The following is a 20,809-nucleotide window of genomic DNA, read 5'->3' on the forward strand; positions in this document are numbered from 1 at the left end:
GAAAAGGACAGAAGTGAACATGGAATTCTGGGTAACCCACCCACTTCCCTACTGCTACAGTAGACAGAAAAACACAATACGCTGTCATGTTCTCAAAGTCCTTATAATTCAGAACTTCTAAGTCCATTACTACTTCCTTCCTTACTAGTGCTAAGAACTGAGCACAGAGCCTTATGAACTGAGCCACACTCCCAGCCTTTATGATAACATTTGCCTGCACTCTGTCTTCTTTAGGTTGCTTTCTGTCGGTTTTTTTTTTTTTTTTTTTTTTTTTTTTTTTGGTTTTTTGGATTTGGCTTTTTCGAGACAGGGTTTCTCTGTGTAGCCCTGGCTGTCCTGGAACTCACTCTGTAGACCAGGCTGGCCTCGAACTCAGAAATCCACCTGCCTCTGCCTCCCAGAGTGCTGGGATTACAGGAGTGCACCACCACCGCCCGGCACTTTCTGTCTTTTAAAGATGCACAGTTTGAAGTTTTACTGATCGTTACCACCTCCTAAAGCTCTAAAAGCTGTACCACAAAATTTGGTACCTCATCATGAAAGGCCACGTGTCCTTTAGAAGAGGACCTTGTATCACAGCAGGAGCGTGTGTGAAAGGAAAGTTGTGGTGAAGGTGAGGAGCCTCTTATAACAACCTTTGCTTACTTATGAATAAGAGTCGCAAGGCAGCTACGTGAACCCCTTCCTGTCCACACTGCATCACCTCCCAGTAGGCTCCAACTCAAAGGTTCCCCTACTCCCCACAGTATGTGCAGGAAAGACCAAACTTCAAACACATCAACCCTTGGGCAATGAACCGCATGTAACTACAGCACGCTTCATGGGAGAGAGCGACCTGGTGAGGAATCAGGACTTACAGTGGACAGTGTGATTCTGTATAGAACAGAGATCTGCAAGGAGCTGAACTCTACTGACAACTACATGAATGAGCTTAGAAACAGCCTTGTGGGAGATCCTGAGGCAGAGGCACCCCAAGAAGCTGCATCTGGATTCCTTGTCAACAACGATGAAACACTGATGTTTTAAGCTCCTACATTTTGAGATATTTTGTTATGCAGCAACAGCTGACAAATGCATTACATTTCTAATTGTGTGTATAGCCCAGAGCAAGGAAGGTTTATCTGTGGCTTAAGCAGACATTCTAAGAGCATTTCAGCCAGTGGCCTAGTACGGACAGTTTGCCAGGGCACTGAGGTATAGACTGTACACTCAGTGCACTAGGGCTCTGAGGTATTGACTGTACACACAGTACAGTAGGCTCTAAGGTATAGATTGTACACACAGTGCACTAGGGTGCTGAGGTATAGACTGTACACACAGTACAGTAGGCTCTGAGATATAGACTGTACAGACAGTACAGTAGGCTCTGAGGTATAGATTGTACACACAGTGCAGTAGGCTCTGAGGTATAGACTGTATAGACAGTAAGTATACTAAGGCACTGAGGTATATAGACTGCAAACATAGTACACTACAGTGGTTGTCTTAGGGCTTCTATTCCTGCATAAACATCATGACCAAGAAGCAAGGGGCCCTCCCAGCTTGACAACTAACTGAGAAAATGCCCCACAGCTGGATATCATGGAGGCACTTCCCCAACTGAATCTCCTTTCTCTGTGAAAACCCTAGCCTGTGTCAAGTTGACACACAAAACCAGCCAGTACAATTGACCCCTTGTGATCTTGACACACAAACACATTATTAAGCCTCAACCCTTATTTTCTTATTCATCCCCAAGATCTAAATAACTTTAAAAGTCCCACAATCTTTACATATTAAAAGTTTATTCCCTTTAAAATGTCCAATATCTTTTAAAATTCAAAGTCTTTTAAAAATTCAAAGTCTCTTAACCGTGGGCTCCACTAAAATACTTTCTTCCTTCAAGAGGGAAAAACATCAGGGCACAGTCACACCCAAAAGCAAAACTCAAACTCCAATGGTTCAATGTCTGGGATCCAACTCACGATCTTTCAGGCTCCTCCAAAGGCTTGGGTTACTTCTCCAGTTCTGCCCTTTGTAGCACACACCTTGTCTTCTAGGCTCCAGCTGCCTGTACTCCACTGCTGCTGCTGTTCTTGGTGGTCATCTCATGGTAATGGCAACTCCAAAACACTGCTGCCTTCCACTGTAATTAGGCTTCACCAATAGCCTCTCATAGGCTCTTTTCATGTGCCAAGCCTGAACTCCTATGCATGATCCCGTCAGTCCTGGGCCATCAATTGCAACTGAGGTTGCACCTTCACCAATGGCCTTCCATGGCCTCTCACAGTGCCAAGCCTCACCTGCTCTTCATGACCCCTTCATGCCTTCAAAATGAGTACCACCTGGATGACTTACAGAGTACCAAGTTCAGCCACAGCACAAAGTACAACCGTGGCTAACTCTGGAACACAGCCTCTGTGCTCTCAGAAAACACTTCCCAGAAGATTTCACCAAGTGATGCTGGTCTCTTCTTAATCACTGCTAATTTCTTAGCTCCAGCTAACCAGCATCAATAGTTCCAGTTAACACAAAGGTCTGCTTTAGTGGGTTAATCACAGCTGATTCTTCAGCCCAGCTAACCAAAACCACAGAATCTTCACAATCAAAACATGGCCCTGATAAGAGTCTTTAATCTTCCCTCTGAAATTTCACAAGCTAGGCCTCCATCTTCTCTGCTCTTTAACATCTTCCAAGCTCCTACAGAACTTTCCACAGAGCTCTTAACATCCTAATGGCTCTTCTAGCTCAAAATTCCAAAGTCTTTCCACAGTCCTTCCCAACACATGGTCAGAGCCGGGCGGTGGTGGCGCACGCCTGTAATCCCAGCACTTGGGAGGCAGAGGCAGGCGGATTTCTGAGTTCGAGACCAGCCTGGTCTACAGAGTGAGTTCCAGGACAACCAAGGCTATACAGAGAAACCCTGTCTCTAAAAAACCAAATCCAAAAAACCAAAAAAAAAAAAAAAAAAAAAAACCCAAAAAAAAAAACAAAAAAAAACAAACCATGGTCAGGTTGTCACAGGAATACTCACTATGCTGGTACCAATTTGTCTTAGTCAGGGTTTCTATTCCTGCAAAAACATCATGACCCAAGGCAAGCTGGGGAGGAAAGGGTTTATTCAGCTCACACTTCCACACTGCTGTTTATCACCAAAGGAAGTCAGGACTGGAACTCAAGCAGGTCAGGAAGCAGGAGCTGATGCAGAGGCCATGGAGGGATGTTTCTTACTGGCTTGCTTCCCTTGGCTTGCTCAGCCTGCTCTCTTATAGAACCCAAGAACACCAGCCCAGGGATGGCACCACCCACAAGGAGCCCTCCCCTCTTGATCACTAATTGAGAAAATGTCCCCACAGCTGGATCTCATGGAGGCACTTCCCCAACTGAAGCTCCTTTCTCTGTGATAACTTCAGCCTGTGTCAAGTTGACACACAAAACCAGCCAGTACAGTGGTTCAAATAATAATTTTCCCGGTGGTGATACTAGGTAGCTATTGACAATACAGATTCTCGTAAGAAATGTAAATAAAGAATATATCTAATAAAAAATAAATTAAAGGGGGCTGGAGAGATGGCTGCTCCTCTGGAGAGCACTGACTGCTCTTCCAGAGGTCCTGAGTTCAAATCCCAGCAACCACATGGTGGCTCACAACCATCCGTAATGAGATCTGGCTCCCTCTTCTAGGGTCTGAAGACAGCTACAGTGTCCTTACATATAATAAATAAATAAATCTTTAAAAAAAAACAAACTTAACAATAATAAACAATCCAATAAAAAATAAATAAATAAGTAAATAAATAAATTAAAGTCGGGCGGTGGTGGCGCACGCCTGTAATCCCAGCAATCTGGGAGGCAGAGGCAGGCGGATTTCTGAGTTCGAGGCTAGCCTGGTCTACAGAGTGAGTTCCAGGACAGCCAGGGCTATACAGAGAAACCCTGTCTCAGAAATAAATAAATAAATAAACAAATAAACAAACAAATAAATAAAAAACAAAACAAAAAAGAAGAAAAACCCTCTTAGGATCAAATCAAATTTGGGAAATTTCAACAGAAGAAATATTTTCTTAGTTGAGATTTAGTCTGGATTACTTTGGAAACTATTTAACAATCCATTAAAGGTATTGGCTTTAGGATCAAGAAGCTTGATTCTGAGTCTACAACTCTCTACTTCTTAACATTTATTAGCATGCATGCATAAAACAAAACTTCACAAGCATACTGACTGTAACCACAGAGCTGATACTAAAGGGGAGAACATACTTCCTTTATAGCTTAACTTATTCATCTTAAAGAAAACAATTTCCTACTAATACATAAAAAAGGATTTGTGTGTGTGTGTGGTGTGTGTGTGTGTGTGTGTGTATGTATGCAAGTATGAAGGTTTGTGTGCTCCTGTGTATCTGGGTGCTGCACATGTGTATGGATGCATGGGAACAGATACAGGTTTCTGATATTTAAAACATAAAAGTGGCGGCTGGAGAGATGGCTTAGAAGTTAGGAGAGCACTTGCTGCTCTTGCAGTGGACACAGGTTCGGTTCCCAGTGCCCACCTGACGGTTAGTAAACACCCATAGCTCCAGCTTCAGAGACTCCAACACCCGCTTCTGACTTCAGTGGGAACCAGGCATGCCCATGGTACACAGACATAACTGTAGGCAAACGCTCACACACAAAAAATAAAACATCAGAATCTCTAAAAATATGGACACATAGTGACTTAAATAAACTTAAATAAGCTTTTATGCATTAATTTGACATAAAGCTGGCTTGCTTCCCTTGGCTTGCTTAGCCTGTTCTCTTATAGAACCCAAGACTACCAGCCCAGGGATAGCACCGCCCACAAAGAACATCTTGTGGATGGCTACAAGGACAAAGGAACATCTCACATAGGGAGATGGAGCGGTGTTACCTGTCTTATTGTGTCACCTTCCTGGTTACTAACTGTAATCATTTTGTCTTCACCTCCCAAAGCAAGGAGATTCTCTGTATTCCAACATCCACATGTGATTTTCTTAGTATGTTTTCCTGAAAAGAGAGGCAATATTTGCTAACATGTAGATTTCTCAAAACAGATAAATAAAAAATTAGTGATGCTAATCTCACGTGCCATGGGATTGAACAAAGAGTTCTATTCCCATCAAAGCCCTTAGCATCTACGCCAACTTATAGCGAACACTGCATCACTAAGCTAGAAATTAAAATAGTGCTAAAGTACAACTTTTTGTCTGAATAATATAAACAGGCCTTAGCAGGGAATGTTTTCCTCTACAAATTTTATTGATTTATCACAGAACCAAACTTACAGTATCTTAAAAGAAGCAAATCCCAAAGCAGTAAAGTTGTCTTCACTACTGTCTGAGAAAGCCTTGGTAGAAGCTGACTCACCATGCACAGTTTAACTGTTCATGCATGACTGTAATACAATTCACAGTAACACTGAGCTACAAATGTGAATGGCCTAGTGTGTTAAGAGGAGAGCCTTCTCTCTACCATAGAGGTGGAAATTACGGGATAACAGGGGGATACGTGTGTGTGTGTGTGTGTGTGTGTGTGTGTTCAGTGCAACTGCAGCGATTTTCCCTGAGGTTACATCTGAGGTTGGTTGGACATAAGGACTCAGGACCCATGAGCACACAGAAGGCCCATCTGCTATAGGGTGAGAGGGGACAAATTATGAGGAGACTGCAGGATGAGGCTATCCCATGACGGTAGCCAGGAGCGGTGATAAGACACTGCACCCTGCACGTAACTGGAGGGGACGCCTACAACACTTTCTGAACAATCAAGAGGGTTTGGGGGAGGTTAAATTTGGGGTGCTCACGGGTATCTCACAGGGGTTGTGGGGAGGGAGTTCAGTAAGAACGCGTAGGTTGTGAGTTTAGGCAGCAGTGGGAGAAGGTACAGACTCAGGAGTTCTCTGGTTATGGAGAGTGGTTCAAACTGGGAGACCAGAGCACACAGTGGAGGGATGTTTCGGGAAGAGCCTGTGGACAGAGACTGTGTTGCTCTTGGATTAAAGGGCCCAGGTGGTGCAGTGAATCCAGGAAGGGGAAGACTACGTGGAGAGGTTGAAAGGTGCTGGAGACAAACACCTTTCTTTCCTCTTCCTTCTGGAAAATTACATTCATTCGCTTACTTTTGTGCTTGTGTGTGTGTGTGTGCACGCACATGGTATATGCATATGTGCATGTGTGTTCCACGGTGCACATGCAGAGGTCAAGGCCAACCCTGGGAGCTGATTCTCTCCTCACCATGTGGCTTTCAGGGATTGCATTCATATTGTAAGGTTTGGCAGCAAGCGCCTTCCCCTGCTGAGCCGGCTCAGTGGCCCATAAATTCCTCTCTTTACCAAGGAAAGGGAGAAGAAAACTTCCTTTTTCCTATACGCTGTCAGACTGCTCAAAACTCAGGCCAAGCATAACATCAGTAAGAAGAGTTACTCTGGTGACCTAATGGGAGTAATGGCCTGGTTCTTCTGGTCACGCTGGTCACCGAAAGGGGAGGCTGGCACTATTTAATTCAACTGTCATAACTAACATGTGTGTATCAGCACGATGCAGAGCAAGGAGCGCCAGCATCTTGCCGAGCTCACAGGCGCGGATCAGCACAACATGAGATGCACGTTTGGTCACTCTACAGTGCCGGTGGGTCGAGCATCCTTGGGTGGGATGACCGGATCTTAAGAAAGGTTAAGAAGAGGAGCTGGAGAGATAGTCCGGGGTTAAGAGCATTTGCTGTTCTCCCAGGGGACCCGACTTCGGTTCCCAGTGCCCAGAGCAGGTGGCTCACACCCATCTGTAACTTCAGCTGCAGTGGACGCCACACCTCTGGCCTCCACAGTGTCTGCACTCATGTGCAGCAAGCAATGCCTGAGCATAGTTTAAAATAATAAAGACAAATCTTTTTCAAAAAGGTTAAAAGGAAACAGAGCTGAGCCACAAATCCCAAACAAGCACGAGGGGCAACAATATATTTATCTACAGGGCCTGAGACGAGCAGTTAATTCCAGTCTTTTCAGGTGTGTTTTTATATGATTATTAAGTAAGAATGTGTCACCGGGCAGTGGTGGCACACACCCTTAATCCTAGCATTTGGGAGGCGGGGGAGGCAAATCTTTGAGTTTGAGGTTGGTCTGGTCTACAAAGAGAGTTTTAAGACAAGTCAGGGCAAAAAGAGAAATCCTGCCTTTAAAAAAAATGTGGCAAAATCAAAATCATATTCATATTGAATACAGATTACACATAACATTATGTTCACATGACAGCTTGCTATGAGAATGACCATGCTCTAACATACTATTTCCATACATATTGAGTGTCTGGGGCTTATAAATGGAGGACATTTTCAGAGAAAAAGCGGGAAACGAAATGCCTACAGCAGTTGTACAGTTTATACGGAAAAAATTGATTTTTGTAACTGGGAGGAAATTTTAGTTTGGCCTTTCTAATAGATTAATGATGTTTCTATTTATCTCCTATCATTAATTAAAATTAATACTAAAGAGATACATGGGAAAATAACTGGAAATGACTGACTGCTCTTAATAGAAAGCACTTCCTCAAGCGTCCTGCAGGTGCCGGTGTCTGCAGTGTTTCCCATAGTGGTGGGGATGCTTTTCTGCCACCTGCACACAGTCAGCCCTGTTTACCACTCATTAGAGTGATGCTACCATGACAATCTTCAAGGGTATTTAAGGGGCCAAGGCCAAGTGAACAGAGAAGGGAGGAAGCAGAGCAGTCAGGTGGGCAACTACTCACATTCCAAAGTCCGCATTCAGCTGGTGTTTGGAGACCAGGGGAGGTAAGGATCAGGAGCGTGGATATGCCCTATGCAAGCAGTCACTGAATGTTTTGGTTCACTTACTATGTGGATTAAAATTAGTACATGGTATAATACAACTACACTGATTCAAATTAACTACCATGGGGTCAACAGGTGTTGATGCACATGTGAGCTATTCCGTGTCTAGAGATACAGCCTGGGAGTGAGAGGGAAACGGGTTACTGTCCTGATGGCCAAAGACAGAGACTGACCTTAATGCAGTCTGCCCTGTGTACGTCAGGAAATCTTAGCAAGCAGGAGAGGGATATTTTTGGACAGATATGAAAGATGGACCAAGGAAACCTTTCTCTACACATTTTTTGGTGCCATCTCAGCGAAATTTGAGACAATGGAACCAACTCTCAGAAAAGCATTGCAAACATGCAGTAGTGTTTCTAGGCAGAACCTACCAAGAACAGGAATCTTTCGAGATGTCTGATGATTATAAATGAGCAAATTTCCTTTAATGGTTCCAACAGCCAGGAAACTTCCAATTTTTGACCAAAGAAGGAAGGACATTTGATCCCTGTAATATTAAGATATATATTACATAACAATTCACAATCATAACCCCTTAAGAATCCTCTAAGAAATACTTTATGTATGACTTTAACTTTTGCTTAGAAGCTGAAGTGGAACATTATAGCTCATGGACTTTGAGCTATAATCCTAGCACTCAGGAGGCAGAGGCAGACAGATCTCTATGAGTTCAAGGCCAGCCATGGCTACATAGTAAGATTCTGCCTCAAGAAAAAACAAAACACAAAAAACACCAAAAGCTCACACAGCTTATGGTTTTTAAATGAAGACTATGTGCTAAAAGAATTTTGGAGGGGGCAGAGAGATGGCTCAGAAGCTGAGATCACCTACTGGACCCAGGGCTGGTCACCAGCACCGCCCACATGGTAGCTTCCAACTGTCTGTAACCCCAGTTGCTGGAGACCTAACCCCTCTTCTGGCCTCGGAAGGTACCTGGAATACATGTGGTTCACAGTGATACCTGGAGGCAAGACCATACATAATAGGAAAATTTTACATATAATATAAATAAATAAAAATTTAAAATAAAAATTGGAAACAGAATGAGATTATCTTGGCAGCAGGTATATTCATAATAATAATAATGAATTATAATGAATATAGACTTTGTTAGAGAACCTCAAATTCATAAGGTGATTCATTGTGTCACTAATGATGGTTTTAACTATAATTATAGTAAAATTTTTAATGGAAACTGTTGGAACATGGCCTAAGACTGGAGTTGAATGAGGAGATTTCTGAGTGCTTGTGAGAAAACTACAAGAAAACAAGACAGAGTCTTGAGAACTCACTTTCTTCAAAACACAGAGTTGGTTTTGAAATGTTTGCATGCTCCTCCCAAGTGCAGTGGAGAGGAGTGAGTTTACTTCAGATTATTCATCAAACTGGCTACTGTTATTTGTTCATATGCCTCTATGGGAAACCATGTGTTTGCAGTGTGTGGTTAGTCTGCCCTGTGGGTCTGTCCAGCTCATGCAGCCCTTGTGATTGTACACTTTTCTGAATGACTCTACTTAACTCTCAGAGGATAAACTGTCTGATGCTCTGAATAAAGTTAGCTCTTGCATGAGACTTTGGTCCTCCTCCATTACTGGCTTCATTCTCCCAGGTCCCACTGGCTCTAGAGTGGTGACATGGAATTTAAACATTGTTTTTTGTTTGTTTGTTTTGTTTAAGGTAGCTTTTGAGGGCTAGGAAGATGGCTTTGTAGACAAGTATGAGGGGAGCAGATTGGATTTTCAGAATCTGTGTAAATGCCTAGTTGGTCTGGCCTGCAATTTCAGTGCATGTAGATAGGAGTGGGATCTCCAGAGTGGTTAGACTAGCCCCACTAGTAAGCTCTGGGTTCAGTGAATATGGTGGAGAGTGAGCAAGTGATCAGCCCTGGGTCTCCACTCGCACACATACAAACGGCACCACACACAATTTCACAAGGGGTGGAGGGGAACGGCAAGTAGCTTTCAATAACATGCAAATTAAATTGGAGGAACCATTGGGAATTCATAACTTTAAAAAGAGTGTATCTTGGCTGAGCATATATTTTAGTGGTAGAGCACTGTATGGCCTAACAAAGCCCTGGGTCAATTCTTAGCTTCACCAAAAAATTTGGGAAGGCAGAGGAAGCTGAGGGCAACCCTGTAGAAAGACCAGCAGTCTCAATTAATCTGGACCCCAGGGACCTCTCAAACACTGGACCACCAAAGAGGCAGCATACACCAGCTGATATGAGGCCCCCAACACACATACAGCAGAGTACTGTGGGGTCTGTGCTCATTCAGAAATGATGCACCTAACCCTCAAGAGACTGGAGGCCCCAGGGAATTTAGAGGTCAGGTGGGGTGGGGGTGGGGACATCCACGTGGAGACATGGTATGGGGAGGAGGTATGGGATGTGGAACAGTCAGAGGGTAGACAGGGGTTTGCGGGGTGGGGAATAAAATATGGAGTGTATAAAAATAATAAAAAATTCAAAAAAGATAAAAGAAAAAGATCTGTTGGTTGTTCCACTCCTATTACAGTTGTTCAGATGCAGGTAGACAGGGCACTTTTGTCTAAAAGTTTCTTAAGTAACACTTATGATGTGAGTGTCTGGTGGTGACAGCACAGCTAGAGGACAACTTATAGGTGTTAGTTCTTTCCTTCCACCATGTGGGGCCTGCAGATCAAACTCAGTTCATCAACATGGGGCCTTCTTGGCAGACCCAAGTTCTTGCATGCATTCTCTAACTCACAGGCTGGCTATTTCTATGATTCGCTACAAAAGGGAATGGTAACTCTCCGAAGATTAGCTCCTTCATATACTAGGGGGAAAAATCACAATAGATCCAAACAAATAGTTCTGAAAAATTCAATCCCAGAGCCAGCAGCATCAACCCAAGGTTGTTGGAAATAACACTTATCAGATTCCATCTCAGACACACTCAATCAGAAACTCAGGGCATGGGCTACCTAGCAGTCTGTGCATTATCAACTCTTCTAAATGATACCAATATAGCTACATTTTGAGCACCACAGGGAGACTATGCTTCTGTTTTACTGTTTTTAGGCACTTTTTTTTTTTTTCTGTTTCCCACAATACTCACTGAGTAAGGATAAAGGTTAAGTGGGAGGAGACTTTGGCTAACCTGGAATCAGAGCACTAAAAGTTCAGTGTGCAGTTGATACAATTTGAATCTCTGAATTCAATTTGAAAGGTCATACATAATGATGATATTTAGAAGTGAAATATTAATAAAGTATATGAAATATTAGCTGCAATAACAGGTAACACTATGAAAAGACCAAACCTAAGAGTAATAGGAATAGAAGGAGAAGATTCCCAGCTTTAAGGCCCAGAAAATATTTTCAACAAAGTCATAAAAGAAAATTTTCCCAACCTAAAGAAAAAGATGCCTATAAACAAGCTTATAGACCACCAAATAGATTGGACCAGAAAAGAAAATCCTTTTACCACATAATAAATTAGACACAAAATGAACAGACCAAGGAAAGAATATTAAAAGCTGCAAGGGAAAAAGGCCAAATACAATATAAAGGTAGACCTTTCAGAATTACATCCGACCTCTCAAAAGAGAGACTCTAAAAGCCAAAGGGCCTGGGCAGATGTCTTTGAGTCTCTAAGAGACCACAGATACCAGCCCAGACTACTATACCCTGCAAAACTTTCAATCACCATAGAAAACAAGATAATCCATGAAAAACTAAAGTTAAACAGTATCTATCCACAAATATAGCCCAACAGAAGATTCTAGTAAGAAAACTCCAACCCAAGGTGCCTAATTACACCCAAGAAAACATAGGAAATAAATAATTCCACACCAGCAAAAACAAAAGAAGGGAGGCACACAGGCACCACCACCACCACCACCATACCACCAACATTAAAATAACAGGAATTAAAAATATTGGCCATTAATATCTCTCAACATCAATGGAATAAATTCCCCAATAAAAAGATACAGGCTAACAGAGTGGATATGAAAACAAGATTCACCATTTTTCTGCATAAAACACCTTAGCAACAAAGATAGATATTACCTCAAAGTGGTAGAAAAAGATTTCCCAAGCAAACAGACCCAAGAAGCAAGCTGAAGTAGCTATTCTACAGACAAAATTAATCAAAAGAGATGGGGAAGGACACTTTATATTTATCAAAGGAAAAGATATCAACAAAGATGATATTTCAATTCTGAATATCGATATCCCAAATGCAAGGGTATGTACCCACATTTGTAAATGAAACATTATTAAAGCTTAAATCACACATTGAACCTTTCTTAGTTATGGTTTTACTGCTGTGAACAGACACCATGACCAAGACAACTCTTATAAGGACATTTAATTGGGGCTGGCTTACAGGTTCAGAGGTTCAGTCCATTGTCATCAAGGTGGGAGCATGGCAGCATCTAGGCAGGCATGGTGCAGGAGGAGCTGAGAGTTCTACATCTTCATCTGAAGGGTGCTAGTAAAGACGGACTTCCAGGCAGCTGGGATGAGGGTCTTAAAGTCCACGCCCACAGAGACACATCCACACCAACAAGGCCACACCTACTGCAACAGGGTCACACCTTCTAATAGTGCTATTCCCTGGAGCAAGCATATGCAAATCATCACAGAACCCCACACATTAATAGTGGGAGACTTCAACACCCAACTCACACCAATGAATAGGTCATCTAGACAGAAACTAAACAGAGAAATAATGAAACTAACAGATGTTATGAACAAAATAAGCCTAACATATCTACAGAACCTTTCACCCAAACATAAAAGAATATACCCGCTTCTCAGCACCTTATGGAACCTTCTCCAAAATTGACCATATACTCAGTCACAAAGCAAGTGTCAACCTATATAAGAAGAGTTAAATAATTCTCTGTATCTTATCACTACCATAGATTAAAGCTGAATTCAAACAACAGAAACAACAGAAACACCTGAAAGCCTACAAACTCATGGAAACTGAACAACTCTCTGCTCAGTGATCACTGGTCAGGGAAAAAAAATAAACTAAAGACTTTCTAGAATTTAATGAAAATGAAGGCACAACATACCCATACTTACTGGACACAATGAAAGTAGTACTAAGAGGACTGTTAATAGCACTAAGTGCCTACATAAAGGAACTAGAGGGATCTCATATTAACAACTTAGCAATACACCTGAAAGCTCTAGAACAAAAAGAAACAAACATGCCTAAGAGGACTAGATGGCAGGGAATAATCAAAACTCAGGGCTGAAATCAATAAATTAGAAATGAAGAGAATACAAAGAATCAATGAAACCAAGAGCTGGTTCTTTGAGAAAAATCAACAAGATAGACAAACCCTTAGCTAAACCAACTAAAAGGCAGAGAGAATATCCAAATTAACCAAATCAGAAATGAAAAGGGTACATAACAACAGACACTGAGTAAATCCAAAGAACCATTAGATCTTACTTCAAAAAAACCTGAACTCTACAAAATTGGAAAACCTAAATGAAATAGATGATTTGCTTGATACTACTTACCAAAGTTAAATCAAGATCAGGCAAACAACTTAAGAAGATCTATAACCCTTAAAGAAATAGAAAGTTATTAAAAGTCTTCCAACCAAAAAAAGCCTAGGACCAGATGGTTATAATTCTAGGGATAAAGAGGAGCAGAAACTCAGGGAAATGACCAACCAATGACTGGTCCAACTTGAGACCCATGCCACGAGAGAAAACCCTATCCCTGACACTATTAATGATACTCTGCTATAACTGCAGACAGGAGCCTAGCATAACTGTCAACTGAGAGGCTTCACCCAGCAGCTAATAGGAACAGACACAGAGAACCACAGCCAAACATTAGGTAGAGCTCAGGGGTTTTTGTGGAAGTGGGGGGAGGAAAGACTGAAGGAGCCAGAGAGGACAAAGACACCACTAGAAAATCTTCACAATCAAAAAAAAAAAAAAAGAAAAAAAAGAAAATCTTCACAATCAGCTAACCTGGGTCCGTAGGTGCTCAGAGAGACTGAACCACCAACCAGAGAGCATGCATGGGACAGACATAGGTCTCCTGAACATACATAACAGATGTACAGCTTGATCTTCACGTGGGACCCCCTAACAGAAGGAGCAGGAGCTGTTTCTGACTCTGTTGTCTGCCTTTGGATCTCTTTTCTCTGACTGTGCTGCCTTGTCTAGCCTCAATGAAAGAAGATGCACCTGGTCCTACTGTAACTTGATATGCCAAGGCAGGTAGCTATACATGGGAGGCCTCCCCTTCTCAGAGGAGAAAGGGAGGGGTAGGGTGGGAGGAGAGGTGAGGTGAGAGGGAGGGACTGGGAGGAGGGGGATGGGAAGCTGCAATTGGGATGTAAATTTAATTAATTAATCAATCAAATCAATTAATTAATTAAAAAAGAAGCTATTTCACAATCACAAGATCTTTATTCTTTTGTTTTTATTTTAAGACAGGGTCTCTTAGTCCTGTCTGACCTGGAATTTGCAATGTAAATTAGGCTGGCTTTGAATTCACAGAGATCTGCCTGCCTCTGGGAGATCAAAGGGATGTGACCATAACATCTTTATTCTAATTAACGGGGGTGGGGGGGAGGATTACACATATCAACCATAAAAAGAATGGGGCTTTTCTTTCATAAGAAAATTAATACAGGCATGATGGCATAGGTTTGTAATCCCAGCATTTAGGGAGCAGAGAATAAGTTCAAAGTGATTTCTTAGCTACACAGTGAGCTCCAGGTCAGCTTGGGCTATATGAGATCTTGCTTCAAAACACTCAAAAAAAAAAAAAAAAAAAAAAAAACCCAAAACAAAGTGACAACAACAACAACAACTACAACAAGAACTCATGGCCAGGCATGGTGGCACACAAATGCTTTTAATCCCAGTTCTTAGGAGGCAGAGGCAGGCAGATCTCTGTGAGTTCTAAGCCTGCCTAGTTTTTATAGTGAATTACATGACAGCCAGGGCTACATCATGAGATTCTGTCTCAAAATGAAACAGAACACCAAAAAGACAACTTTTAAAAAAAGGGAGGGGGGAACTCATCACTTGGAGACATTTGAAGTGTCTCCAAAATCAAAGCAGTAAACACTCTCAGCATTAAGAGGACAGTCACATTTCTCAGTGCAAACTTCAAAAATAATTGGAAGATGGCAAATAGTAACATCGCTCAGTGAAAAATTTAAAAATAGCTACAAAGTTATTTTTGTGCTAATTACACTGATCTGACTAGTACACAATGCATGCAACTGTTAAAATACTGTTATATCCTAATCAAAGTACAATTACTGACATTAATAAAAATGATCTAAAATGACAGCAGGGCCAAGATCACCACTTAAATAACACCAAAGGTATCCTTACCTCATGCCATTGTCCAGCTGGCTGGTTTTATTTGTGTTGGCATCCCACAGATAAATGCAACTAGACTTCTCAGCAATCACTGCCAGGATATCACCATCTTTATCCCAATCCATGGCAACACAGTTGCTTTTAGAAAAGAGAATACCATTACTATCCACCTCTCAAAAGTCAGACAGAAGAAACAAACACCCACCAATCTATGACTTCCTTCTGGGATGGACTATGATGTAGACGCATAAGCCAAATAAATCCTTTCCTCCTCAACTTGCCCTTTGGTCATGGTATTTTATCATAGCAATAGAAACCCTAATAAGCCATAAGTTGGCATCGGGATAGTGAGGTACAGTTGTGACAGACATAACCATGCTGTTTTGGAGAGGATTGTGGGAGTACTTTGGCACTTTGGTATAGAAAAGCCATTGGGTGTTCAAAGCTTGATGAGGTGTTCTGTGGCAGTGTGGAAGATAAGAATTTTAAAAGAAATACAGAGGATGGAGGCCTGGCTTCTGCAGTTCCAGAGGGAGGTTTGAGAGTCAAGAACTTTATTTGGGCCAATGCACATTCTGAGTCAAGCTTAGCTTAGCTGAGGCTTGAGTCAGCTGTGACTAACAAAATACCAGAACCGCTAAAGTGAACCATTTGCTTTGCTGGGATAAACGACGCTGGTTAGCTGAAGCTGAGAAATTAGCAGTGATTTAGAAGAGACCAGCATCACTGAGGTACAATCGTCTGGAAGTGATTCCTCAGCACATAGAAGCTGTGATCCAGAGGCAGCTAAGGTTGTACCTCACGTTGGTAGCAGAACTTGGCAATGTAAGTAAGGGTCACCAGATGGTACTGATTTTGAGGGTCTGAAGGGATTGTGGAGAGCAGCTACGGTATGAAGATATGAAGGGGTCATGGCACTGTGAGAAGCCAGAAGAGGCCTTTGGTGAAGGTACAAGCCTCAATAGCAGTTGAAGGCCCAGGACTGAAGGGGTTATGAGAAACTGAAGCTTGGTACCATGAAGAGAGCCCAGGAGAGGCTATTGGTGAAAATGCAGCCCAGTTACAGCAGAGACCCCAGCATTTTGGAGATGCCAGTACTCTGGGATGAAGACCAAGAAAAGCAGCAGCAGTGGAGTGGAGCCTGGCTGAGCTTAGAAGACAAGCTGTGTGTGCTGCAGAGGGAGGGGCCAGAGCAGGGACCAAGACCCTTGGAGGAGCCCAGCAGATCATACATGGATCCCAGACACTGGACATGGAATTTACAGTTGGAGTTCGGTTTTCCTTTTATTTGACTTTGTCTCTGCCCTGGTTCTTCCCTCCTGAAGTAAAAAGCAACTTATTTTTTCATTTTATAGGAACCCAAAGTTGAGAGAAATTAGTTTTTATAAGACTTTGGATTTTTAAAAAAGACTGGATATTTTAAAGAGACAAGACTTTTAAGTGTTTGAAGTTTTAAAGTCTGTGAGATATATTAAGTATATGAGATGCTTTATATTGTGATGTTTTATTAATGTGTGATCTTAGAGATGAACAAGGAGGGAAAGGTTATGGTTTAACAGTGCTGTTTGTGGGGGGCCAGTTACACAGGCTAGTTTTATGCCAACTTGACAAAAACTGTAGTCATCAGAGAGGCTAGAGGCTCAACTGAGAAAATGTCCTCATAAGGTTGGGCTATGGGCTGGCCCATAGAGCATTTTCTTAACTAGTGATTGATGGGGTAGGATCCAGCCCATTGTGGGTGGTGCCACCTCTGGGCTTATGGTCCTGAGTTTTATGAGAAAACCTGGGATCAAGCCAGAAATCAGCTCATCCATGACCTGTGTGTCAGCTCCTGCCTCCACGTTCCTTCCGTTTTTGAGTTCCCATCCTGATTTCCTTCAATGATCAACAGTGATACAGAAGTGTAAGTCAAATAAACCCTTTCCTCCCCCTTGCTTTTGGTCATGGTGTTTATCAGAGCAACAGTTACCCTAACTAAGACAGCTGGGTACCCAGCATTTGGTAGAACAAGTGAGGAAGATCAGGGGTTCGAGAGCACCTGCAGCTACATACTGAGTTCAAAGCAAGCCATTTAAAAACAGGACAAAATAATATATGTGTATAAAATACATAATTTATAGACATAATTTTTTAACTGATGATTTCTCCAATCTCAAAAACTAGACTTTTTTTGTTTATACCATGCTGTTTTTCATTTGGACTCTCTATGCTCCTGCGCAGTTGCTAAAACATACTTTGATTTACATTTAGGTTGGCTTTTCCTTGTTTTTCAAATGGTTAAGATGTGTTTGGGAACTTTCATCTCCTTTAACAGTCTTAGATAGTTTGGAGAGCATAGAAGTGTAAAGTTTTCAAATTGTTGACAAAATTATCATTTGCCAATTTAAGACTGACAAAGAGCATTTTACTTGTCTGGAGCGCCTCTCTGGTCAAATCCGACTAGGACGAATGCAGCTGTGGAGCTCAGATGAGGTCCCTTTGCAAGCAGAGCAGGGTTGCTGGAACAGGCCATGACGCTCAGGCGACGCACGCAAAGCAGCCTTTTGACTGGGTGCCTTCTTCTAGGCATAATCACTAAGCAACTACGCTAACCCCATTTCCCAACTACGGAAATCAGAAGCAGCACTGCAGAGCGCGGGAGATGGAGAAACACTAGCTTGAGAGGATAAGAGGCAGGCAGGCGGGAGACGCCAGGGAAGGAAACCACTTGCCTTGGAAGGGTGGGCAACAGAGGAAACCATGGAGAGCAGCTAGGCAGTGAAAAGCACAGCGGTACCAGCCCACGGAGTCCCCATGCCCGGAACTGCCGAGTGCCTACTCTACACTGAGTTTACAACGATTTCCCAACAGCTGAAGATGTCTTCACTCTCTAAGTAACTCTTTTCCAATGATGTACTGGAGAGGAAAGACCAAAGTAGATCCTTATTTTGTAATTTTTTTCTCATTTTCATGTGTAGGTGTGTGTGTGTGTGTGTGTGTGCGCGTGTGTCTGTGTGTCTGTGTATGTGTGCATGCACACATGTGCACATGTGTACGGTCTTCAGGTGAGTCACCATTCTCCCCTTGCCCTGGCATTTATGGGTTTTGGGGATCTGACCTCTGGTCCTCATGTTTGTGTGGCAAGTGCTTTAACCACTGAGTCATCTCCCCAGCCCCAGAGAAACCTTATTCTGGACTCACTTACCATACTTTATCAGACATAAAACTTCCCTGTGGATATTTATGTATACAGATATAAACTCTAACTCAAGTGCCACACACATGCTTTACCAACTTTAGCCTAAAGAAAGTAATCCTCTTTATAGTTAGAGAAAACAAAAAAAGGAGATGGGGCTGTTCATTTGGCTTAATTTTTATTTTATGTACATTAGTGTCTCGACTGCATGTATGTCTGGGTGAGGATGTCAGATCTCCGAGTTACCGACAGTTGTAAGTTGCAGTCACAGACAGCTGCTGAGCTGACATGTGGGTGCTGGGAACTGAACCTGGTCCTCTGGAGAGCCCCAGCCCCAATCTGATTTAATTTTTAAGACCATAATTTCTTTTCTTTTTCTTATCTTTTTTTTAATCTTTTAGGCAACAAAGCTTGAAGCTTTCAATCCAATCCTATACTCACCCAGGCAAGCTAATTTCACTTCTTTTTTGGCCATGGCGATCAAAGATCTTAACAATACAATCAGCTCTGAAAGCAAGTAGAATAAAAAAAAGTTATTTCAATACTGCTCTTATGTATCCATGCATTTACAAATTAGGCTCTATCTCATTGATGTCAGTGTTCTCTCATGGTAGTTTTATAATTAGTATTTTAAAAGGTTATGACAGAGGAAAAGGCTCTTTAAACTGTGATATTATTGGGAGTGAATATTTCTTTCTACTACAGATCGATCACACAAGAATTTACATGACAAGAGACAGTATGGGCACAGGTTAGGTGTGGACACACATACACACACACACACACACACACACACACACACACACAGCTACTATTTTAAACAGCCACTCTTTTCTTACCCTGTTACTGCAAGGTAGTTTCCTGATGATTTTTGCCAGGCAAATTGTATTGGAGCACCAAGCCAAGTCTTTTCTAGCAGGGAGAAAACGCGCTAAAAAAACAAACACAAGTTTTACATTTTTTAAAAAAAATGATGTGTTGGTCAGAAAATATATCAAAGTTTAATCATGAAGCTATGCAGGATACAGAATGAGTGATGATGTTTATTCATAAATAAATAAATAAGTGTGATCCAGGCTTACACCTTTAATCCCTGCACTTGACAGAGGGATCTCTGTGAGATCGAGGGGCAGCCTGGTTTACACAGTGAGTTACAGGCTAGCCAGGGACGCAGAGTGAGATTCTGTTTCAAAACAAACAAATGCATTAATGATAACTGAATAAACCAAAACCAACATCATTCAAACGTAAGTAGTTGGTGCGGCTGAATGGACTTTATGGCGGTTAGCTTTGCTTGTTGACACAACCTGGGGTGATTTGGGAAGAGAAACTCTGTGGGAAGGCCTACTGTGGGAGGCACCACTCCCTAAGCAGCAGGTCCTGAATGATATAAGAGAACGGATCTGAGGACAGGAAGCAGGAACGTATGCGTTCATCTCTCTGTCTGTTTGACTGACGGTGTGATGTGATGAGCTGCTTTAGCCACCTGACACTGTGTTTCCCCTGCTTGACTCTAATCTGGAACTGTAAACAGAAATAAGCCTGCTCCCCTAAATTGTTTTTTGTCAGGTAGCTTTATCACAGCAACAAAATGAAACTAGAACAGTCTTGAAGGTAAAAGATCATCATAGAACATTTTTTTTTTAAGATTTATTTATTACATGTGAGTACACTGTAGCTGTCTTCAGACACACCAGAAGAGGGCATCAGATCTCTTTATAGATGGCCGTGAGCCATCATGTGGTTGCTGGGATTTGAACTCAGGACCTTCAGAAGAGCAGTCGGTGCTCTTAACCACTGAGCCATCGCTCCAGCTGCCCATAGAACATTTTTTTGTTGTTGTTGGTCTTTTGTTTGACTGGTTTGAGACAGAGTCACAATATGTAGCTTTGGCTGGGACTCAGTATTTATAGCAGACCGGCCTCAAACTCATAAAGTTCCACCTGCCCTTTGTCTTCTGGGTGCTGGTGTTAAAGGTTTATGCTCTTAAATGTCTTCAATTATTAACTTTATAAAAACATGTCGCAGTGCTTTATGCATGCTCAAATTTAAACATGAATTTATTAAGTGTGGCACACATTTAGGGAATTAAATTGAACAAATTACTATTTAAAAATCTTGGATAGGCCTAAGATGCTTACAGTCCCTTTAAAATCATCTTCTTTTACTCCCTACTTAACCTATTTTTTCATCACATATTTTCATTGCATATTTGCTGGGCAATATACCACTTGAGAAAATTTTACATTGATTCAATCTACTGAGGTCCTTATATTTGCATTTGTTATAACTATAAAATATATGTCCGATTTCAAAGACTCTGAGAAGCACAAATGATATCATGGATAATTTGTTTGTTTTCAGATAGGGTCTCTTTATATAGCCCTGACTGTCCTGGAACTCACTCTGTAGGCAGGACTAAGCTCAAACTCACAGAGATCCCCCTGCCTC

The 20,809-nt window shown here is 42.0% G+C and overlaps 1 protein-coding gene across 1 annotated transcript in view; it reads right to left on the reverse strand.

The window, feature by feature from the left end:
- The window catches only part of Wdr19 (WD repeat domain 19), a 69,243-nt gene that overhangs the window by 46,905 nt on the left and 1,529 nt on the right, over nt 1-20,809 (reverse strand). Inside the window, exons 2-6 of the mRNA XM_052199578.1 lie at nt 19,198-19,289; nt 18,800-18,865; nt 15,196-15,321; nt 8,211-8,326; nt 4,889-5,004 (exon numbers count right to left, since the gene is read on the reverse strand). Of these exons, the coding sequence (XP_052055538.1) occupies nt 4,889-5,004; nt 8,211-8,326; nt 15,196-15,321; nt 18,800-18,865; nt 19,198-19,289 (516 nt within the window). The remainder of the gene's footprint in view (nt 1-4,888; nt 5,005-8,210; nt 8,327-15,195; nt 15,322-18,799; nt 18,866-19,197; nt 19,290-20,809) is intronic.

The sequence above is a fragment of the Apodemus sylvaticus genome, chromosome 11 (assembly GCF_947179515.1).
Source record: "Apodemus sylvaticus chromosome 11, mApoSyl1.1, whole genome shotgun sequence".
Taxonomy (NCBI): Eukaryota; Metazoa; Chordata; class Mammalia; order Rodentia; family Muridae; genus Apodemus; species Apodemus sylvaticus.